Source organism: Chinchilla lanigera, unplaced genomic scaffold (assembly GCF_000276665.1).
Source record: "Chinchilla lanigera isolate Chin_1 unplaced genomic scaffold, ChiLan1.0 scaffold00027, whole genome shotgun sequence".
Taxonomy (NCBI): domain Eukaryota; kingdom Metazoa; phylum Chordata; class Mammalia; order Rodentia; family Chinchillidae; genus Chinchilla; species Chinchilla lanigera.
In genome coordinates this window covers 5,281,247-5,306,214 of record NW_004955428.1, presented here as the reverse complement: position 1 = coordinate 5,306,214, position 24,968 = coordinate 5,281,247, and the positions used below count along the sequence as shown (strand labels likewise).

General features: G+C 38.6%; 1 protein-coding gene across 2 annotated transcripts in view; it reads right to left on the bottom strand.

Annotated features, from left to right (window-relative positions):
* Slc7a11 (solute carrier family 7 (anionic amino acid transporter light chain, xc- system), member 11) overlaps positions 1-24,968 on the bottom strand; it is a 70,626-nt gene that overhangs the window by 2,871 nt on the left and 42,787 nt on the right. For both annotated transcript variants that reach the window (XM_005386709.2, XM_013515245.1), the window contains exons 7-11: positions 9,724-9,847; positions 7,788-7,891; positions 6,856-6,952; positions 5,085-5,234; positions 3,681-3,858 (exon numbers count right to left, since the gene is read on the bottom strand). In XM_005386709.2, the coding sequence (XP_005386766.1) occupies positions 3,681-3,858; positions 5,085-5,234; positions 6,856-6,952; positions 7,788-7,891; positions 9,724-9,847 (653 nt within the window). The remainder of the gene's footprint in view (positions 1-3,680; positions 3,859-5,084; positions 5,235-6,855; positions 6,953-7,787; positions 7,892-9,723; positions 9,848-24,968) is intronic.

Here is a 24,968-nt window from a genome sequence, read left to right as displayed (position 1 = left end):
TTGCCCTGCAGTCTTGTAGGAAAACCTACAAGAACATTAATCAGCTTCCAGTGGCGTGTCAGAAATGAAGCTATCTTGACACCATGTGGACAGCCTATGTGTCTAGGACTCTGGAGTGGCAAAGTTGCCATTTATGAAGATGTCCTTTCATTGCTGTTGTCCAGAATGATTTTTATGATCAATGATTGTGTATAAATGAGGCTGACTTCCATACCTCTCCCCCTGCAAAAGTGTTCAACTTCCAGTCACCTACACACTCTCAAGGGCGACATGGTTTGGCTAATAAATAGAGGCAGGCTTGTGAAAACGTGGTGCAGTCCCTGGTGGAGTCTACCAGGTCTTGCTGTCTCTGTGTATTCGCATATGTCAGTGGGGTATCTGCCCCTTTTTCTTTGTGTGAGAAGTTCATGTATCTATAAATAAGTAAATAACATCAACAGCCAACCAGAAGAATTAACCACTCTGCTCCAGATGGAAAGAAAAAGCTTCCTATTTATCTGACTAGCCCCTTCAAAGCACATTTTCTTCCCACCCTGGAAATGCTCTCACACAGAAAGTGGTTCAATACTGGCATCCTGTGGCCAAACAGATTCATCAAATCCCTGAAAATCTCAGCTGCTCGGCTTCTGATTATCCCTGGCTGTCTGCACCCAGCAGCCTTTCACTATTTTCTGAATGTTGTTTGGTGCCCTGTCGTTCTTCACGGAAATAGCCAGGTAAGATGCATTTTGATGAATTCTCATTCTCCTCCCAAGGCTAATCTACTCACATATATCAAAGCAAAACAAAAAAGATAACATAAGAGCTAAAGAATTTTGCCAAACAAAACACTGCACTATTAAATCACTGAACTCACTGCTCCAAGCAACGGTTCTCTGGGCCTCTAAGTTCACTGCAGTTTCTTTCTAACAAAGTGTACATTTTTAGGAAAGGATCCGGTAGCAGTTTAGGACTCATTGTTTTGTGTGTTTGTGTGTTTTGTTTTGGCCAGAGGCTAAGAAAATACTTGCTGTTGCAAGCAATAAATATTATGAATTTCCTTTATTTTACTACAAGAATGCTGCCTAAGAGGGAAATCAAACAAAATTACAGAGGATTGTTGCTTTCTGCTACCCTCTTTCAAGGCAGCTATAAAGAGTTACAATAATCACAGTTTAAAGGCAGGATGGCCATGCTCCCTGGTAAGACTTAACAGCATTTTTGAGACCCAGATAACCATTCTGGGACTACTCCATCGCTGCCAGTTTTACAAATAGCTCACACTAAATTCAGGACCCTTGGAGATGTTCAAAACATCATTAGAGACAGAAAAGTAGCAAAATAAAAACAAAAACAAAACCTCTGAAAGGTTCTACATGAGCATAGAAAGATAATAAAGAATCAACAAAGAATGATCAAATGTGAAGACTGTTGGTACATAAATGACGAAGAGTTGGTACAGAACACACACGTGGCCAGACAGGAAAGAACCCAAGAGTTGGCTGACTACAAACAAGGACAAAGTGCCCACCAAGCGGGATTGGACGAGAAACTTGTTCTTTCGTGTGCTCCTCTAGCTTCTCCTTCAACCTCAGGGGTGCAGCTCTTTCTTCCTAAATGTTCTTGGCTTTTGATGGTGTGCAGTTGTTTTCACTGCCTTAGACATGGATCTCACAGTGATAGCACCAGCCTATCCTAATCATTAATAGTAAGTCAAGCAGCCTTAATGGTAAATGTTTAACAAGATCCTCCCCTTCAAAATAGGCTGTATATTGAGTCCTTACAACAGAGAAATTTAAGTTAAAAATATTCTACAGAAAACTAACATGATTTGCAATAAATAGATATTAAACACTCATTTAAATGAATCAGCAAGCTTTTGTTAGCCTTGAAAACCACCTAACTTGCATGGCGACATTGCTTTGGGGAATAGTGTTACAAGCTAAGTTATAAAATCCAGATAGAAGTAGTGGTCTAAAGGTATCAAATTCCAATTAAAAACTAATAAAAAATAGTAGCAAAGCTGTGTTTTAAGTGATGGGCTTCTAAATGAGCTTGTGTGACACGTTAGAGATTCAAAGTGCACACCTCACAGTGATAAGCACTAACCCATTTGGTTACCTCTCACTTTTCATGGAAACACCCAGGCTTTCTTTTTTGTTTTTCTTTTAGAACTCATAGTACTTCTTAATAATTTTTCTGGAAATCCCCCTGGATGTTTAACTGGGATTTAAAAAATTAATTATGATAAACTAAGTACATTAAAACAAAGAACTATGACACCAAAGGGAAGTTGTATTCCAAGTTCATCAAATTTAGGAAGAAGGACACAGGTTCCCCTCTGTCTATATTTTGTTCTCCCCAACCCCTGATTTTCTCCAACACCAAGCACTCAACTTAGAAAGAGCATAGACTTTGAAATCCAGCAAGCATGAGTTCAAATCCTAGCCCCACAATTAAAAATGGGTACAATTAAAAATAAATTTCCATCTCCATGGGCACTGCTGTCCCCCCGGGTGGGAGTAATACACCTGACACAAGGATCTTGTTGAGAACAAAGATGGTGACACAGGGAAGGGCTTGGGAGAGCCAGTGACACACAGACAGGGTCTCCCAGCCCCTCCCACCTACTGTTCTACTACATTTTTCCTCCTCCCCTTAGCTGGTCCTCCAGTTCTATTGGGCTTGCGCTTCAGTATCTTTCCCTTTCTCTCAGAGCCTCCCGCCTTAGCCTGCGCTTGGACTCTCCACCACACTCACTGGTAGTGCCGCACAGAACACCAGATTCAGTTCCCTGTCTTCAGCCTCAACCCTCTCTAATCTATCCTCACAGCCCCCAGGGAGACTGTTCTGAGACATGGACCTGCTTGAGTTTGAATTCCCGCTCTCCTACTTTATATCTGTACAACCTGGGAAAAGTGGCGTAAATGCTCCCACATTATGACTCAAACCTGTGATATGGGGTTGCTTGTTCCTACCTAGAGGATGGTCACAGTGACTAAATAAGGCCATGCATATACACACACACAGAGAAATAGTGCTATACGAAGGAGCTGTTACTCTTCTCTTCACTGTTTTTGCTGTTATTTTGACACCATTCCTAACAAGGTAGTGTTCATAATTGTGATATTTAAGAACTTTGCAGGCTTCTGTATAACTCCTCAACAAATCTCACATCACTCATCAAGTTATAGGTTATGATAAAAAACACAAAATTGCATTCACTCCAGAAAAAATAATTAGGTTACTAAGGAATTCAAAAGAGCAATTGGGTCGCACACAGAATTTCTGATAGAATCCTAGCTAAAAAGCTATTCTTTTAAGAAGTGATTAAAGCAGTCCAAATTAAGCATCCTGAAAGGATTCGATGGCTGTACCCTCAGTGTCCTTTCTGCTTTTTCTTCTCTCAGTCCTAATTAAAATGCAGTGATGTATTCCAGGAAGCAACTGTGCCATCTACATTTTTTAAGTGTGAGATACCCACGTTACATATATACATGTTGGGCATAGTGGCACACACCTCCAGTCCTAGCATTGGGAGGCTGAGGCAGGAGGGTTGTCACCAGTTCAAGGCCAGTTTGGGCTACAAAATGAGATCAAGGCCAGCCTGAACTACATAGCAAAACCCTGCCTCAAAAAGTGTATGTGTAAATACATGGCTTTTCCACAACAGTCTCTCACAAGATACTGGAAAGTCTTACCTGACATTCTTCTAAACCAGTTGGGTTTCTTGTCCCATATAACAAAGAGATAGTATGCAGGGACTCCAGTCAGAGTGATGACAAATCCAATACCAGTGCTGAATGGGTCAGAATAAAGGGAAAGGGCCACCATGAAGAAACAGGTGAAGGAAAACAACGCTGGGATGAAAAGCGGCACCTAGGACACAGCACAGAAAACATTCACTTCAGACAGGGTTCAGGATTTAGGAGATGCATTCAAGATGTGCACGTCTGTCTGTGTTCAAGTTGCACGTGCTTTGGTGACACTGCAGCCCTGTGACAGCCAGCAGCCCACTTCACAACAGAATCTCCCACGTGGAGTACATAGAATATATTTAACATAATTCTCCTGATATATTTTCTTTTCACTTGATTTCAATCTTTACATGGACAAAGTCTGAGGCTTAAAAAGGGGGTGTTTCAATAGAGACGATCTGTTCGAATTATTTTGCTGGTTAAGTACCATTATGATTTATGTTGTTGATTTTAAAAGATTGGCTCTTTGATAATTATGATGAGAATCCACTTCTAGGTGGCATCAAGAGCACTAGCAGCTTGTTACATGTTCAAACCTTTCAGTGCATATTGATTTTCTGTTGAGATCCACAATAAGAACTGCCAGGAATGAAACAGACCAACTCCTATTCAACCGCTAATAAAGATGCTGCCGGCATTAGGCAACGAGTATAATTAGAAACAAATTCTGACAACATAGCTGACAACATTATCTGTACTATTTCTTAAAAGCAAATAAACAGTGAGGTCGAATCAATCCATGACTGTTCAAGACTGGAGAAGATGACAAGCCCTTTCGAAGGAAAATGTTAACGATAGTCAGTGGATATTCTACTGAGTGGTAAATTCATAGATCTTTTCTTACCCTGTGTAGTTTGCATCTCTATTTCTTTAGGATACATAACATAAGTAAAGAGTAATGTAGCAACTCACAACATGTAAGAGGCTTAGAATGCTTGTTTGGTAAAACAGCATCCTTTTTGGTGTTTGAATTAACATAGCATCTGCCTCACTTTTTCTCAGCACAGACCATTCATGACTATTGAGCTTGAAGATAGAAGTAGCCCATCCTTCGGCTCTCTCAGGTCACTGGACCCATTCATGAGAATTCAACACAACAAACATACAAACAAACGTACCTCTTTTTGAAAATGTGGCAGCCAAAGTTCAGTGCATCACATTAGAAAAATATGCACAAATGATTTTTTTGCAAGCTAAACTCCTCCGAAGGCACTACATGCAAGAGTTAAACATTCTATTCCACAGGACACTGCTCCCACCAACCTCCCCATCATCAAGTTATGACAAAGGGAGGGCTGGGTATGAGGAGAAAGATTTATGTAAACCCATCAAGATTGCTGAGGTTACCTTGAAAGGACGATGCATATCTGGGCGTTTGTATCGAAGATAAATCAGCCCAGCAACTGCCAACCCAATAAAAAACCACCTGGCAAAACTGAGGAAATTCAGAAGACTGTACAGGTCTCCAGAGAAGAGCATTATCATTGTCAAAGGATGCTGGGGGAAAACGGAGAAAAAACAAGGTCGGTGACTTTAAACAACATAGAAGACAACAAACAATAACATCACTGCACATTACAGTTCTCACTGTTATCTTCTTCAAATGATTACTTGCACTGATAAACTATCATCATGATCAAAACCCAGATTCCTAGATTCTTTCTACATTCTGCTCTTATAATCCGTTTACACCGGTGTCATTATCATTATCCTGCATTAGAGTGGAATTTTAAAGGGAGCTTTGGTTTTTTTGGGTTTTTTTTGTTTTTTTTTTTTTGGTTTTCCTCCGGTGCCCGGAACCGAACTCACGACCTTGCGCTTGCCAGGCAGGCGCTTTTGCCGCTGAGCTAAATCCCCAGCCCCCGGGAGCTTTGGTTTGTAGTTCTTTTTACATTTTAGAGAAGAGAACATGTTTTCAAAGAGTAAAAGGCAAGATATTCACTCATTCAAAATGTGAAGACTCAAAGATCGAGATGACTAGGAAATAACCAGTAATAAACATTAAGTGTGAGCCTCATTGGAAAACTCAGAGCAAAAGCTCTGCGAAGGTTTTCTGACGAGCTATTGGCTATGCACACACATGGACACGGCCACTTCTTGGTGAATCTGCTGGCTTGTGAATGCAAAACACTGACCTTTCCTTCCTTCACATTTACTGTCCCTGTGTGCTTGCCATGTGTGACCCTCAAAACCTCTGAAAAGAATGAAGTGCTGAGAACAGCGGAGCAAGGCTCCACAGCTGCACATGCCAAGGACAGCATGACTGATAGCAGACGCTTAAAATGAGAGCCTCTTCACGGAATAATACATTCTGTTCCCACAAGTGACGTTAACTTCCAGATTCCTCACAGAGAGTATGCAGTACTTTAAAAAGAAATTTCAAGGAAACATTCTGAAATAAATTAAACGTACGAGGAGGGGGGAGTGGTATTCAATGTGTTCTATGGTACCTCTGACAGCAGATTCCAGTTGAGAAAAATGTTACAAAATTGTAGGTAAGAATGACTATAGCACTGCCAATGGGTATCTGAGGACTTTTACACCTTTTACAGTCTTTTGTATCCCACATTTCACAAACACTTCTCTGCATAGAGAAGTCTACAACTTAAATGTAAGTGTTAGTGCTTTTTTTTCTTTCCTGTACAAGGAATCCCTGCACTGTCTAGGATTTCATCAATTCTTTCATCAATTTTCTGTGTGCATTTCATTACAGGAGATCCATGATGAGACGTCTAGGTAGTTTGGTTTTTTTTTTTCTTTTGACAGTGGATTTTAGCTATATCTTCTGTCAGTAGTTAGGATGTTTTAACTCTATATACTTTCCTTTGAGGTTCTCTGTCAATAAAAGGAGCCACGCTAATTATTTTCCTTAGACCTTACGAATTTCTACAAAGGTAAAATAGAAGTGATGTGGTTCATGCCCTAAAGCTTCAAAAATTCATCAGCAAAGCCAAGTAAAGGGAAGCCGTGGAAAACATCCTGCCTCCCAAACTCCACCACGACACACATAGAGCCAGTGAGAAAGTAAAGCACGATCTGAAGTCTGTTTGAATTGAATTTCTCTTTGCTAACTTGTTATTTGAGTTTTTATCTAGAGAAACTTGTTAATATGCATTACCAAAACAATAACAGCTGGTAGAGGAGTGTGCTTTCGGACATGAATCATGGAGAGGATTTCTGGAAGGTGACCCTCTCGAGACGCAACATAGAATAACCTGATGGGAGAGAAATGTGGGTGGAGTTGACTGTGTAATTGATCATTTCACAGGGAAAATCCAGAAATCCCAAGAACACTCGCATCTGTATCATACCAAACCGTTTGGCATGTCTTAGCTGATTACTTAGATTTCACTCTTCAGATAAGGTAGAGAACATCCTAAGAACTCTCAATTCAAGATTTACAAAGTCTGCCAACATCTTACACTATTCTCAGAGGAGAGTCATAGCAGCATGAGACTCAGTATGGTTCTCCTCACAATGTACATAGCTGAATGAGAATTTAGTTCTAGAGTCCTAGCACATATGTGTGTTGCATGTGCATTGTCAGTACAATCCAATCAACACACACACACACACACACACACACACTCACGCACACACATGCCCACAGGCAGCATTCCTATCTATCTGATCAGGTTTTAATTTTATCCTGTTGAAGCTAAAGGGAATTCGGCATCACACAAAAGAAAAGGGATACAGATGGTGCGATGGTGATTTCTGGTGTCTCTTACTTTACTTTTTTTTCTCATGGAACCTTTAGAAAAACAAAAGATTTTATCACCAGAAATAAAACGCCGTTGTTAGGCTCTGTAGACTTACTATAGAAAAATGCCGCGTGCCTGGCTTCAGAGCGTGCTCTGCACAGAGAAACAGTGCCCTCTAATGGACAGAGAAAAACATGCTGTGGATACTCACACCGGCTATCAACATGCCTGTCCCTTTAAAAACAACAGGTTTGGAGGCACTGTTGCTTTTCATTTTAAAGTTATCCTTATCACATCCAATCTCCAATACAGAAATGTGTTTCTGGAAATACATGAACTCACTCACCTGGAGACAGCAAACACACCACCGTTCATGGAGCCAAAGCAGGAGAGGGCAACAAAGATCGGAACTGCTAATGAGAAATTTCCCAGTAGCCGCTCAGAAAACGTCTAGTGAAAGAAGGAACGAAGCAAATTAACGCTTTTCCAGAAAGAATAAAATGAAGCAATTTAGGTCAAACTTGCTCTATGACTTTCTGTTAGCCCAGTGATACGTGTATGTTTTATAACCTTTCTGTTTGTTTAGGGTCCGACTAGCTCCGCAGACAATAATCAGAAGCAGGTACCATAGCATTTCTTGTTGCAAAACTGTGGCAAAAGGTCCAAACAAGCACCTTCTCTCCACCTTTAAGAGCAATGATCCACTTGCTGACTCTTTATCAACCATGATATATCATTTTAGACTCTGATAAGTGTATAAAGCTCAATTCAGACATTCTACTTTTGAAGACAGAAATCCTCTGCACAGTACCTTCCCTTGAATCTGGAAAGCCATATTTTTACAGAGAGGTATAGATATACATCAAGAATTATTACAGACATTTGTTTCTTACACCAATTCCACACTCGGGGATAAATAAAACAATGGATGATTTGATCATATATATAATGTATACATGAATAGCTCTGAGAAATATTTTCCCTGGAAGAATCACGCAAGCTGAACCCCTGTTTATGGAGTCACTTTCTCATTCTCAGGTAGCTACTACTTCTTTTGTGCTTTCCCATAAAAAAGGTTAAAACACTAACACAAATCCAAAAAGTCAGAGAAAGTATACAAGTTAAGCAAATTCTGAAATCTCCTTTTATATGTAACATTGTAAATTTCCATAAGGGATGTATTTTCTCAAAGATTGTGTGGGACTCTTTAGTTGCCCTTGATACATCTGGTACAGTGCATTTAATGGACAACATCATGCCCCCAAAATAAGTGCTGCCCTTTGTCTAGAAAGATGAGGCAACTGACCTGACATCAATAAGCTTTGCACATTTGATTTTGTGATAGGATGTACGGCAGTGGACAAAGTCTTTTTAATACCGTGAACTCATACATGGGTTCACCCAACATGAGATAATTTATTCCCTGTGGATATTGCTATCTGAGGTAATACAGACTATTTTAAAAAGACCTGACATTCAATGATGGGAGGTTAATTTTTTCCCTTTCATTGTTAGGCGGTCATAAGTGAATGTTCTCTTATAAGCTAAATTTTTATGCAAAATAAAAGTATTTGTCACAGAATAACAGTCCGATGACATGATCTTTGGGGACAAAGACAGTCTTGGTGTCAAACTTTGGAAAATGTTGTGAAATTATGTGTATCTACTTCTCAGACAGTTAAAATGCACACTAATATCTTTAATATTCTGAGAAGTACTACAGCAAAAACATATGTTTAACATTTAATCATCCAAAACTTCCCAAATTTATTATTCTCCCGAGACTAACGTTCAAAGGATATAATAGAAAAACCAAATATACATGGCTCACCTAAAAATTCTTCAGTAATACTTTGGGTAAAAGATTTTAAATCAGTATTTGGAAAGCTTACAAACAGGAAGGGTGCACAAATGAATTGCAATTTGTATATATATACATAAAAAAACATTTATTTACACTCAGTCCACCTGTCCTTAAAAAAATATGTTAAATATGTTAAAGAATGATACCTTTTACTAAAAAGTCATTGACATATTTTCAAGCAGGTATATGTGGAAATGTTTTTACAAGAAATTAAGAGAAAAGAGAAATCATTGAGGCTTTCACCTAGACCCGTTAAATGGAATATGCTAAGGTGTGCTCTAAATTTTTTAGTCATTATCATTCAGGTCAATAAAAGATAACTGAATTCCAAAACACTTTCTCCTGGAGGGAACTACTATAAAATTGCACCAACTCATTAACCTAAATTCAAATTGGCAGTTTTTCAACTTGGACTTACCACTGCCACTGCATTTGAAAGCAACAGCTCCTCAGCAGTAATGGCTGTAAAGTAGGCCACATTTGTTAGCACGTAGCCAAGGGTGACAATGACCATGGATATACATATTGCAAGAGGGACGGTTCTGAAATGCAAAAAAAAAGAATCACTTATTAGTTGTCTGTTGTTAGTTATCTTCTGATACCAAAGAGGATAGCAGGCTCATTTGAAAGAGGAAAATAATGGCATCTTTGATAATTACAGGCTCGGCTAGGGTAGCAATAAACATTTCATCATAACAAAGTACCACATCTTCCTTTGTAATTTAATAAGGTCCACAAGGGCAGATATTTCACCTGTTTTGTCTACTCTATACCCCTAGAACATGCGCTCCACAAATGCTAGAGCATGTGTTGGAATCACCTGGAAGACTCGTTAAAACACAGCCCCGTGCTAGAGTTTCTGATCCCCTAGGTTTAACAAGCTCCTAAGTGAGTCTGAGGCAGCCAGCCTAAACAACTTGCACTTTGAAAGCCACTGTAAATTACATACTTTTCTAATACTAACTCACTGCTTGACACCTTTCTAAAATAAGTCCTCAATAACAGAATAGAGGATACAGAAACAACTCCAGGATCATTCAGCAATCCGATCTTTGACAAAGGGGTCAAATGCACTGGAGAAAAGATAGTCTTCTCTTTAACAAATGGTGCTGGGGAAACTAGCTATCCACATGCAAAGGATTGAAAGTAGAGCCATAGCTCTCACCACATACTAAACTTAAATAAAATGAATTAAAGATTTGAAGGTTAAACTAAAACATTTAATTTGCTGGAAGAAAAAATAAGTAACTCTCTTGAAGACATAAGCAAGGGTCTTCTGAACAGAACCCCAATTATACCAGAGATGGAACAATTATACAAGAGATGGATCAATAAATAGGATCATATCAAATTCATAAAAGTTCTTCACAGCAAAGGAAACAACCAAGGGAATGGAAAGACAATCTACATAATTTTAAAAAATTTTACATTAAAATATTGAGAACATAAACAATTTTAAAAACTTAGACACCATTAAACACTCAGTTAACAGATGGCCAACTGAAATGAACAGACACTTCTCAAAAGATGAAATGTAAATGGCCAATAAATACCTGAAAATATATTCAATATTTTTTGTCATTAGAGATATGCAGATTAAAACACTGAGATTCTGCCTTATTCAAGAAAGAATGGCTATCATCAAGAAATCAGATTAATAGCAAATGCTGGAGAGGCTGCTGGGGAAAAGGAACCCTTCTATATTGTTGGTGGGAGTGTAAACTAGTACAACCACTACGGAAATCAGTACGGAGATTCCTCAGAAAACTAGAAATTCTATTCAACCCAAGTATTCCCATTCTAGGTATCTTCCTAAAAGAGTTTTTCTTTAAAAAAAAATCATATTACAGGGATACATGCATACCCATGCTTTTTTTTTTACAGACATTGACCTTTATTTGTTGTACTAAAGTCTTTAAATTCTGATACAAAGTAACAGTTTAGTACAGAACAGCCTTGGGCTGTTAGATCCCTACTGCCTGCATCCCTGTTTGGCCCACCCAGCGCAGGCACGGCTGGAGAGCTCTCGGCAGCCTCTCACAGCTGGCTGAGCTAGAGAACTTATACCTGTAAAACAGAGGACAGCACTGAGGACTGAAACTTGTCTCTCTTTTTGAACAGCTGTGCAAGAAAATATATCCCTTTTTAAAAAAATGTCAGTAATGCCTAAACTACAATCTAGTGTCTAAAATTACAAAGAATAAAATGAAATCAAAGATTTCTTGTGAATAAAATGAAACATTAGGAGCAGTATTAAAATATAGGTCCTACTCCAATGACACACGGAGCCTGGTACAGTACCTATTAACAGAACACAGTTGAAGGGGGAACCACATCAGATCTTTGGCCAGACAGATCTGGCACCTGAAGTTGCTTATAGCGCACAACTCATAATAGCTACATCTTGGAAGTGACCTCTATGTCCATCAACAGACAAATAAATAATCTGGCATTTATGCACAATGGAGTGCTATTCTGCCAAAAAGGGAAAGAACTTGGGTTATTTGTAGGAAAATGGATGTACCTGAGATTATAATATTAAGTGAAACAAATCAGATGCAGAAGGTTAAAGAGTGCACAGCTTCTCTTATACAAGAAACCCAAAATGTAAATAAGATAAACAACAAAATTAATAAGAAAATAACAGGAAACAGGAGATAGATCTTTTGCAAAGGGAAAGGGGATGAAGAGATGGAAGGATGGAGGAGGAAGGGAAAAGTAATGGTGAAAAAAAGACCTGAGATGTGCTACATACACTCCCCATGAGGGACGTAATAATTATGAACTGCAAACATATACAAAATAAAATACGTCTTCAAAACAAGTAAGTGCAGACCTTTGGAGGCATGACAGAAGCACATATCTATCTTTCTAAGCGATGGCAATAATAATTTTGTATGTAACATAGAGAGCACAGAAGCATTCACCAAAATGACTTTGCACTGCCCTGCTATGAATTCAAAGGAAGCCGAGGAGTATGAGTGTCTCATAAAGCAACGGTGCAGATAATCCCATGAAATTAGAGGTGACATGCTGTGAAGTACAGACAGCCGGACAGTGCTGACACTGTGCAGCATTAAAAGGTACACAGCGCAAATGCAATAGTACGTCTTTACTGAATGCACTGGGAAAGCTGGGCAGTTACTGACCCTAATAATTTGATTCTATGTTACCGATACACATTACTTGCTTAACATAATCGCTTCTTCAGACTCTTTCTGGTTCAGGCAACCTAAACCTTCCACTCCAGGCACAAAGGCTGATCGCTTTTAGCCATAGTGCTTATCAGACCTGGTGAAGCCTTTCCCCTGCTGGGTGCCACTTATGAAGTCCTCAGTATAATTTCTTCCAAGATGAAAATGCAGTTCAGAACCCAGGGAATAAAAGATACAGCCTGCCTCAATATGATTTCCAAGCTGGGTGTGTTAGGCACACCAGTGCAGGCTCATTACGTTGAACTGCAACATTCCCTTTTGAGAACAGGCAGACCCAGCCAGTCAGCAACTGCTATTCATTATTCTGTTTGCAGCCTTGCACCCTGAGCCCCAAAGCCCTCGGCCTTGACCCTTACATCCTGGCACCCCAACATAAAAGTAGCAGATGTTCCCCTTACCCAGTGAAGAAGGTCCTGTGGGATTTTCTGTTAATACCACAACCTGTCTTGCTAGTTGTGATTGATAAATGCTAAAGCTAAGCAAAGAAAATGACAGGGCCCCTGAAATACAGAAAGGCAAATGGCATAAAGCAATTCAAGATGAATTTCGTTTCTCTGAAGGAAAGGCTAAATGTAAATGCACAAGTGTAGGAGAACCTGAAGGCATACACACTTCTCTACCATTCACTGCATTATTTTAAGCTTGAATCCTTCCAGTTTTTAAAATAGTCCTAAATGGGAATTAATATTGTCTATAAAGAATAGAGGCAGAAGGAGAGCAGGAGAGGAAAAGGCTTTCTATTCCTCACAAGCATATAATTAAAGTATGTAAAGGTTCCAATAATTAAAAAGTAAACTGACAGTCTTAAATGCAGTAAAGTGACCGAGCCTATCCAGGATAGGTAGTCCTGGCATAGCATATGCCGTTGCAAAGTAACAGAGAGAAGTTAGTATGATAATGGGAAATATGACTCTAAAATTTGGAGCTGTGACCTCCCCAGCATAGAATTCACCCTCTCATCCCAGTTTGTCCATGCCAGCCTCCCTGCCTGTGTCCTACCTAGGCATGATGCTCTCTCTGAGGCTGGTTTCCTAAACTGACTTAGCAGAATACATCCTAGAATATCCAGTCTTCTGGATTAGTACCCCTTGTTGCTCAGTGTTCTATTAATGAAAGTAGCATTGGTAGTTGCTGCCATTGGGCTGCTTTATACTCAATATTTTTTAGGCCTTTTTCATATGTGCCTCATTTTTATCCTGGGAAATTTCTGAATTAGGAACATCAGTATGATTTTATTTAATAGAAAATGGAATCTGCGAGAGTTTAACTATTCAAGAATATACAACCAGTAAGTGGAAACCCAGAATTCCGTTCCTTGTCGGTCCCTACCTTAAAATGCCATGAAACTATGGCATTTTAACCACAAAAGTGTATTTGCAGCCAAGCATGGTGGTGCATGCATGTAATCCCACCACTCAGAAGGCTGAGGCAGGAGGATTGTCATGAGTTCAAGGGCAGCCTAAAGTATATAACAAGACCCTCTCTCAAAATAAATAAATATAAATAAATAAAGTGTATTTGCTTTCTATCATGTCTATGGGTCCTTAAACTCTATTACTTTTTGGGGAAACCATAGTCATTGAATGTAAAGTTTATTGCAGAGGTATAATTAAGATTACATATCTCATAGATTCACTGAAAATATAGCTTAATCTATTGTAAAGAAGGAAAAACTTATTCTATGATGCTTATCATTTTCTGTATGACATAAACTATGATAGTAAGTGAATGCTTTTTCAAATAGTTTCACTATTTCAGAAATAAGTTTATATTATTATTTAACATTTAAGTAAAACAGAGCTTCACCTAATAAATTTCCTAGAGATGTTTTCATACAAAAAGCAGGAAAATAAGCATGTTTGTCAGATAAGCTGAAATAGATTAACAATTTTATTCTCAGCAAAATGTTCTATATAGATATTGGGAAGAGAAATCATGGGAGTTTAAAATATGAGATGAGAGACTGAGAGAGACAGAGAGAGGCAGGGAGGGAGGGAGGGAGAAAGAAAGATTTATTTTGTTGCAGTGCACAACATACCCAGCAATTCTCTTGAATTAAATAAAATGAAGCTATGAAATCAGAGAAAGTATGGCAAAAGAGCCAGTACCTTCTGTCCTTAGGGGTCCCTTCACTGAGAAAGTAAAAGGGGTGGGGCCGCCATAAATGTAAACAGTGCCATTTAAAAAAGGAAAGCATTCAGAGGGGCCTGGCATTATGTAGTTAGCTCCCGGCTTTCATCGAAGTCCAAGGGCCACTGGGTGAGCTGATAAAAGCTATTAGGCCATGCTAGACCAATCTGTCTGAGGCTTTAGATGTAGAGCACAGATAAGCATGGTTAGTAACCCGAGATTAAGGCAAATAGCACAGGATAACAAATGGAATTAGAGGAAGGAACCAGCAGACCATGGGTATTTCACAGCCGCTCTGTTATTGTGAGGTATCTACCAATCCTAACTGCAGCAAAAGCATCATCTCTAAATTGAAGGACAGTGACTCACACCTGAGTTCTGCTGTGTCTCAAACTCTGTACAAGATTGTTACAATTAACAAGATTCAAGTTTACTGAAAAGTTACTTAATCCTTAGGAGATTTTTGTCGTTAGATTAACAAGCATTAAGTGAGTGGGTCTGATACTTTTATTAGTTGCAAATTGTCCTCAATCAAAAAGGTCTTGGACAGTCTTCTTACAGGCTTTTTTTAAAATTGGCACCGACAACGAGTCTGTGTTGGAAATGGATAAATAGCTGCTTTATTTGAAACTAGTAAATGCAAGTGTCTAAAATATCTGCCTGGAAACACTTTCATGCTAAAGGATGGACCTCCACACAAATAGCCCCACTGGTGGTGGCTGGTGGCTAATATTTATAAAAATCCCCAAAGCCCAGGAAAATACATTTTTATATACATATCATTTCAAATCTTTGCAGAATGAGATGCTGTATGAACAAAAACCCACTGAAAGGAGCAGGTAATAACACTATTTTTCAAGCAAGCAAGTCAAGGCTCAGAGAGGTTAAGCGACATGACCAAGATCACAAAATTACTAGTGACGGGGTTGAAACAGGAGCCCAGATCTTCTGGCTCTTGGTTGCCCCTCATGACACATTGTATGATACCATTTTTGTTTTGTGCCTGTATTAACCCTAAGTACAAGATCCCTGGGAGTCTAACATGCTGGCAAACATGTATTATATTTTGTATGTATGAATAGGCAAATACCAGACAGCCAGTGTTTACACTGTAAGGCATGTTGTCAATTATATTTCTCTATGCACCTAGTAATCTCTTCAAAAAAACTTGCAAATAAGGCAGCATACTACCTTTTTCTAACATGCTTTGCTACTCTACAGTAGACGATGGGAAATGACTCTTGCTTCCAGTGCTTTATTTTGGCTGAAGGTGACTAAAGTGTTCTTTTCTTAGGGTGGGTGGCGGCTGAGACAGGGTCTCCCTATGCAGTTCAGGCTGGCACTGAACTCATAGCGATCCTCCTGCCTCAGCCTCTCGAGTGCTGGGATTGCAGGTGTGTGCCATCATGCCTGGCATGACTAAAATTATAAACACAGAATGAATAAACCCAGCTTGCTCTTCCAGATAGTCCATATCTTAGTTATTTTCTCGTTGCCAAAGCACAACACCCAACAACCACCACTGCAAAGAGGTGAGGTTCACTTTGGCTCACAGTTTGTGCTGGAGGTTTCAGTCTGTAGTCAGCTGTCCCAAAGGCAGGGCAGCAGGGCAGGGAAGCCTGGCAACTCTGCTTGGCAATGGAAAGCGGAGAGCAATCAAAGGAGAGAGGGAGGGAGAGCCCCCCTCCAGGCCGTGACCCAGCTCCTCCCAGTGCTGGTCTGCTGATGAGTACCAAATCCTCACGATCCAATCATCTCCCAGAAGCCCTACCTATGAGTAAGTGATACAAACCAGAGCATAACAGTCAAGAAGACCTGTGGGTCAGAAGGATCACTGATATTCAGAACACGAGAATAATGTTCTAATCACTTGAATTTAGGATATTTCAAGATTGTATTATAATATAAGCAAAGTCTTTTGAGAAGATTGGTGTGAACCAAAAGGGTTTCCATACAATCCCCTGTGTTGGATGCTCACAATGTGGGGCACAGACTTGATGGGGACCCCAGCACCAAAGTGTCTACAATGATGTTTATGCCATGCCCCTGGGAAAGATGGCAGTTAGCTCTACTGAAAACTACTTTTGAATGTTCTGGAAACTTCTACATAGTTAATGCTTTACTCTTATATTTAAAAAGCATTAATATTTTAACACATGTATTCACTATTCAGAAAGAAAGAGGGGAAAAAAGGATTAAGAGAGACATAAAAATGGTAAAATTCTTTATTTTGTGCAAAATGCAAAACATAAAAAGAAAACCAAGGACATTTTCAAAGATTTTTAAAATTCTGTTGGTAAACTAGGGACTATTTGCTTATATATAATTGAAATGAAATTATGATTCATCTCAACATAAAGTATTTATAATTATATTAAGAATTTTGGGGGGCTGGGGATTTAGCTCAGCAGCACAGCGCCTGCCTGGCAAGCGCAAGGTTGTGAGTTCGATTCCCAGTATTGGGAAAAAAAAAAAAAAAAAGAATTTTTGATTCCAAGGGTCCGTTTTTGAATCATGCTTGTTTTGCATCTTCTTTATAGTGACCCCGTGGAGATTTTGAAAATTTTTATATAAATCTGACCCAGAAATGACTTGAATCTTTTACTTCTCTCTTTTTTGATCCACCAATCTACCAAAACTATTCCACCAATCCACCAAAAGCTATTTATTTTATCACCACTGCTGTTAACTTTATTACCCTTCAAACTTTGGCCAAGTGTTATAGACAAAAATGAGTATATTTCAAAGAAAAGTTACCCATGTTTATCATTTGTATGATTTTTCCTCAATAGTTTTACACTCTTTCTTGGACACCTGCTTGCACCAAACTCTCTAATGACCCCAGAAGGTGGAACTGGTTTATCTCGCTGTGTGATTTCTGACATTTCTCTCAGGAATTGAATTGTAAGTAATTACTATTATCTGTTTTCCAAACTTCAAGAAACATTAGACTGCAAATGACTGGACACATACAAATTCATTGAATGTTTTCAGTCGTTTTGCTGCATTATCATTTGGAACAATGACTAGGTCTCTGTTATCCCCCCTGAGTAGGAATTAGGCTGTTAAAAATTATAAAAGAAACACATTAGAGGAGACACAGCACATCTTCATAATTGAGGGAAGGTATTACTGAAAAGAAAATAATATAACAACAGGAAGAAAACATCCAGTAAACCTATTTATGAACATTTTGAAGTGTCCCTGGTTCATGTTCTTGCTTAATGACAATTCTGGGCCAAGGCTGAACACAGTGAGATGTGACAAGTATATTACCACGTAAGTGTACACAGTGATCCCATTGCTTTTAGCTTTCATTAAACACCTTCCCTTGGCTTCTTGCTAAACCATAGCAAGGCCATGGCTGTTTGGAGTGAAGCATTTTAAATTTCAGTACCGCTGATGTCTAATCTAAATCTCACCATTCTCTGTTGTCCACAGACGAAGAACTCCACAAACAGAAAAGGGAAGACAGAGAGACCTGGAAGGAGAATTAAGAAACAAACAGACACAGATTAAAAGACTGCAAGGCTGGAAGAATATCTTGAGAATTGAGCACAGACATACAGAAAGGAGGGGGAAAGTGCCCAGAATCACACAGAAAAATGGCTGACAGAGTTACTTTTAGGCAAAACTACATAGCAAAATGAGCTAAAATGGAAACTTACAACTCAGAAACATAGGGTAATGAGCAATCAGAAATGTAAATATAAGCATTTTTATCCCTTAAATACTTTTTTATCCTACTATTAGAATAAACTCTTGACTAAATAAAATTATTCAGCAAAATGTAGCTTGAGTGTAAATTTTCATTCGCTTGCATTTTATACAATATCATAAAATTTGCATTGTCTGCATCTCATTTTTTCTCATTTTCTGAAGATTTAGTGTGTGTCTTCCAGATGTATTGTAGTTATCCATACTTATCATGGATAAACAAAAATACATGTGCAGGCAAATTCTAGTGTATAAAGACAAAACTTCATTTCAAATAAAATGCTAGCAATTAAATAAGATTTAATATTTTAATAGTAATAAAGTTCACACTAATGTCCAGTTCTCTTTTTTTATGCTGCTCTTATAATATTCCTCTTAAATTTTTATTATTCCCCTCAGGATTTGGCCTAAGAGACAATAAGATAATGCAATATCTCCTTGAAATATTTTATAACAGCATCCCTGAGATTCAGATTTGTGGCTTATATAACTATCTACCAAAAATGTATGACAGTGTTTCCCAATCACAAGTTATTCCTGAGAATTAGTTACATAGACAGAGACCACATTTCCCAGACTCCCTTGCATCAAGGTGGGGAATATTACCCATTCTTGCCAATAAAATGTAAGTAGCTGCACCAAATGAAAGTCAATGGAAGTAAGAAGTAGATTACCTTGTTCCTCCTGCATTGACTGAGATCTAGTTGCAAAGACTTGTGTTAAAAAGTATTCTATTGCTTTAATAAAATATGCAAGATAATCAATTATACAGACTGAAGTTTTATCTTAGCTCATAGTTCTGGACGTTCCAGTTCATGACTGACCAGTGTGGTTGCTTTGGGCCTGCAGTGAGACAGCACATCATGCCACAAGTGTGTGACAGAGAAAAATCGTTCACCTTGTCATAGTTTATATCTGGATGTCCCCCTAAAGCCTCATGCAGTCATGGGGTGGGGTTCTAGACTTTATGATTGATCCATGGTCCAATGCTGGGATTATGGGTGTGAGTGCTACACCTGACCTGGGGCAGGTAGTTTGCATACAGTGTAAGGGAGGGAAAGAGGCTTGCTCTTCCAGCTGCTGCTCTTCCTTTTTGCTCTTGTTGCTTTTGCTGTGTTCTGCTGCCATGAACCGTTGTCATCTGCCATGTGCCACTCTGTCTTGGAGCCAGCTCAGTGCAGACTGAAACCTCCACAAACTGTGAGCTAAATAAACCTTTCCTTTCTTAATTCAGGGTGTCAGGTATTTTGTCTCAACAATGAGAGAAAAGTAACCAAGACACACCTCTTGGCCAGGGAGCAAGGACAAGAGACAGAAAGGAGTCCAGGTCCTATAATCCCCTTCAGCTGCAAACTCCCAGTGACTTAAGGACTTTTTGCTTGGTTCGACTTCTTTCAAAGGTCCCACTTCCCAACAGCACCACCCGGGGGAACACACCTTTAACGTAAGGGCCTGTGGGAGCCATCACACTTCCCAAATACAGCAGGACCTACAGCCATGAAAAGATACCATGGCAAGAGTCTAGGTCACAGAATCAGCATGTACAAGAAAGCTACCCAGCAAACGAGGACACCAGCAGTAGATTGTCTCAGGATTTGAAACATCTACTTTTGATTATTTAAGCCACTTAAATTGTGTGGTTTGCTCGTTGTAACAGCAGCATGCAATCGTAAATAATAAAAGAATGAAAGGCTCACATTGTAAGACATTTTTAAAAATAGCTTGTAATTAACTGGTTTATATAACACTAAAACTGCACCCTGGTTAAATTTTATTCTATCAAGTACATAGTAACTTATTTTATGAGAGACCAATATACAATACAAAATTCTTAAAACAATGTCCTAAATGATAATATCAATGAAAAATGAATTTTCATTCCAAAAAGCTAGAACGGAGAAAAAAATGTTATTTAAATGTCCCAGAAACAGAACAAAGATAGATTTCATTCTTCACTATTTTGAAATACAAAATTTCGGGGCTGGGGATTTAGCTCAGTGGCATAGCGCCTGCCTGGCAAGCACAAGGTTGTGAGTTCGATACCCAGTACCAGAAAAAAAAAAAAAAAAAGAAATACAAAATTTCTTCTATTTCTGAAAATTGCCAACAATTTAATAAAGATCAAAGCACATTGGTCCCTTTCCCCCGAAGGAGACATAGAAAACACAGAGTGTTAAATAAACAGATTTTCACACTAACAACAAAGCAACATAAAGCAAATATACCCACTTTGGTATTTGGTGTATAAGAGTTAGAGTCAAAACTCCCTCAAACCATAAGTTTATATCTTAGAAGTAACTGACAACATACCATACACATGTAAACCATGTCTAGCCACATTTATGACAGTTACACAGGAAGAATTGGAACTGATAAACACAGAGACATTCAATCACAACCACTGCACTAAAAATTTTACAACTAAAAATTTGCCTCCAACATTTCAGACCAACAGTGGCAGATAGAATTAGTAGCAATCATTTTGCGCTCATATCTGGTGATCAAATAAATAACTGGTTTTTAAATTGGCTTCTCTGAGAAGCAAAATAGAAGGTAAGCAATGGATAAAGATTACTGTCTACCCTGCTCTCTTTTATTTCAGCCTGGTAGTTTTATTAATTTTAATACAGCATTCTATAAAAAGTCATGTGCTCTGCTTTCAGATAATTTTTAAATTACTGCTGTAAATATTGCAGGTCTAGTTACATCTTTAGATCACATTCTGGAGCCTGTCTTGGCTTCCCAATGCTCACATTAAAAATATATAAATTGTTTTTCTAAAGTACCTCTGTACGAATGAGAACATAGGTGTATGTGTATATATGTGATGCTCTAAACTTGAAAGAAATTTTTCACTGAAAAAATATCCTGTGAATGTAATAGAAGAAAAAATAATTTTACAAATAAAGCTAATATGAGCAGGAAAGTATAAAGTTAGCAGTGGAGCCAACAGCTAGGGCCTGGCTTTAAGAAAAGTGGTGAATGCACAGCCAACAGGGCCACCATGGACGTGACATGGCGGCGGACTGGTGCAGAGGGAGAGGTGGGGAAGAGAAAAAATAGAGCTGATGGGCTAAACACCCTGCCGGTTCAGAGAGAGAATATGTCATTGTCAAGAAAGTCATGATGAAAACTCCTGGTTGGAAACGCTGACAGCTCCCTGAAAAGGTCACAAAGGCCCACAGAATGGCAGGGCCTCCTGCAAGCCCTCCCTCTCCTCTCCTCAGGCCGTCCATTTATAAAGATTCATATTCCCAGCAGAAATGAAAATGTTGTGATCTTTTATCTTTCAGCTAAAAAGTACAATCTTTTGAAAAGTAAGCTTTTGTCCATTCATTTTATATTTACTACCATCTTTTCTTAGGCTACAAAGACTCACGGGCAAACTTCTCTCTCCAGGGACATTTTTCTCGAGTCAAGCACCCTGTGCAGTGGCTCAGAGAACATCTGCCCAAGGGACAGACAAGGGGTGCACACATTCATCCAGCCCCAAAGTCCCCCCCTCTTCTTCCCTATTTCCCTCAGCCCCACTACACAAATTCCTATCACCAAAAAATTTCTATCCTCATCCCAAATGAAAATTATCTTTAAGTGACACCTTTTCTCTGAAGCTTTGCCTTTGCTGTTCGTTCTAACAAGTCTCTGGACCCTAATCTGAAAACTGTATCTAGTCATATCCCCATCACTAGCAAACACACAGGAGACCACTGGGTCTCCCTGGGCTTACATTTTCTTAGCAACTGAAGAGGGGGGGGTCAAAGGAATGGAATTTAAAATCGATTTCATAGAAAGTTCTTTTTCAAAAAAAATTTTAGCAAATAAAGTTCATCAAAAATATTTTTAACAGAATTCTCTAAAAACTCTGGTAAGCACTTGCTCATAAACCACAGCGTCCTAAGGATAGCTCTGCCTTTGCTCTGCTCTGTCTTCCAGAGGCAAGGAGAGGGTACTAATTTCACAGTCTCTTCTCCTGTCCTCTGAAGATGTGATTCTGTCCTTTGCCAAGAATACAGCACATCAAAGCACCTTCCATCACTACAACTTCAAAGTGTCAGCCTGGCTGAAAAAAAAGGGAGAGATCATTACAGAAGATAATTTAAAGGGTAAGTGATTTGTTCACTCTTCAGCATTTTAAACAGGCTTCCTGTGATCAGGGCAGAGCTCTGGGAGGCCACATATATTGACCACACTATCATAGATGCTCGAAGAATGTCTTTATAAGTCACGATATTTTATACCTTTGGCTCTTATCAAAGGTTTACTGTAACTTTTTTTTGTAATCTGAACTTCAGGAGGGCATCTGTAGTAAAATTCTGAAGGTTATTGTCAATCGTATCTATTGGCATTTACATAGAGTTCATTCATTTAACCAATTTTGTCAAATATCCTTGATAGGCTAGATATTATTATAAGTCAAGGGGAAAAGGTACTAAGCACGTACAAGATTCATCCTCTCATGGAATCTAAAATTCAGGCAGGACAAAGCTTGGAGGCCCTCTCCCTGGAACGCTGCTCCTCCCAGACCTTCTCCAGTCCTATCTGTCTCAGATCAAAGTCTCCACCTCCAAGACAGTGAGGAGTTGTCCCCCATTTCCTAAGCAGGTCTCCCACCCCAAGACTCTCCATTCTATACTGTTCTTACTCTGAGGAAAAACAAAACAGCCTCTGACTCTGAATTTTCTTTTCAAGTATCCTTATTTATATATTAACTCTCACCAAACTCTACAAAGAAATTAAGAGCATTCACCCAATATTCCAATGCATTCCCAGAATAGTTCCTCTAAATGTCTAGTGCAAACATTTTTGAGAGAAGTTGCCAGGATGTTTGTTACCCTCAAGGACAACTCTGCTTTTTACATGACTTTCAAGCACACACGGAAAGGGCTTCTGGCCTCTTTGGCCTTTGTTAATTTTTTTTTTTTCCTTTTTATCAACTTTTCTTTCCAGGACAGCTAAAAGAAGCAGCTCCTTAAAGAAGGAAGCCGTGATAATTTCTTTGAAAGGTGTAATTTGAATTTTTAAAAATCAATCAATTAAAAAACATTTTCAATAGTGATGTGAAGACACAAAATGGGTCAAATTTAAGTGACTTTAACCAAACCGATCTCTCACTTTGACTCTTTTATATTATTTTCACAGGCATGAGATTAATCTGCACAAATCTCTTCAAAGAATACTTTAAAACAAAAATAAATGGAATCAGGGAATAAAAGGGGGGAAGGAAAGTTAAGAGACACAGCTTTAACAGAGAAAGGAAATGTTTATTCCACCAAACTCTCATGTGAATTCTAAATTATTAAATCTCTAAGTACACCTGATTTATGAGCAGGATAACACTGCCCCTAGCCAAAATCACTTTTAATAAAAAGGAGGAAACCTCCTGAAGTTCATCTCAGATTTAATATCAAACACAGCAGCCACACATGAACATTTCTCCATAAAACACAGAAACAGCATGGCACACACTGCTGGAGCCACCAGTGGGGAGCCAGGGTACAAACAAACTACCAGAGCCCTGGTAGGGATCAGGCCTTGTGAACCTCAAGAAACCAGCCAATGAAAAAGAACCACAGGCTGAACCAAGTCAACAGGAGGAAGGGGAAGGGCCACAGGGAAGGCTCGTCTGTAAATACCCTGCAGCAGCCAGACCACCCTCCCTGTCAAACTGCTGCGCGCCCTTTGTGACTACCGCCTTGGAAAGTGCAACACATCTGCGTTTGCGTCAAATTTTTATGCATGATTTAGAATAAAACAATTGACGTGACACCACTATGAGAAAACAAAAGCTAGTGAAAGAAGCTGACAGGGCCATTCTTGTTTTATAACAAAAGTTGCCAATATCCAAGAGAATCATAAAAATATGATTTGTATATTTATCTGTAGGTATTTGGATCAAAGATAAGAAAGATGTCAAAGAGGAAACTGTACATATCTTATTCTTTCTAATGCATATTAGAATTCTGAGTTTCTAACTGCATGGGAACTATGTTTATTATTATTTTACAATATATGGCAAAGGATTGTTTTCCATTACTATAAACCAAAGTGGTTGGGTTTATACAAAGGTCAATGTATACTCAAGTGTAATTCCATATGAGGGAAATTTTAACAATTACAAGGATGATAAATATTTTTGCAAGTTTGCACTGATATTTGTGTTAATATTTGGGCATTTATTACTTTGTTTAAAATATTCTGAGAAGTAAATAATCATTCTTAAAATTTGCTCTACTGAAAAGGTTCAGAGAGTAAAAAGACAAAAGGGAAAAAGAAAAAAATTAATGTTCTTGGCAGATACTTTGGAGGTTACTTTAATTAGTCAATAGTTTTTTTAAATCTAAAAGAATAGAAGCCAAATTAATAATTACCGTGCACAGAAAAAAATTTCTGGACTATAAAGATATCAGCCACATGTATAAAGGATATCTTTACATAGCCTAGGTTTTAATTTTAGAGATTACACTACCAACATAATTTGAAAAATCATTTCAGAGTACTGAATAGATTATCTTCATATGCATAGAAACCTAAGAGTAGAAACTGCCTCCATGCCAATATAAATTATATTTAATGTCAATATATTCGGAAACAAAAGTAACTG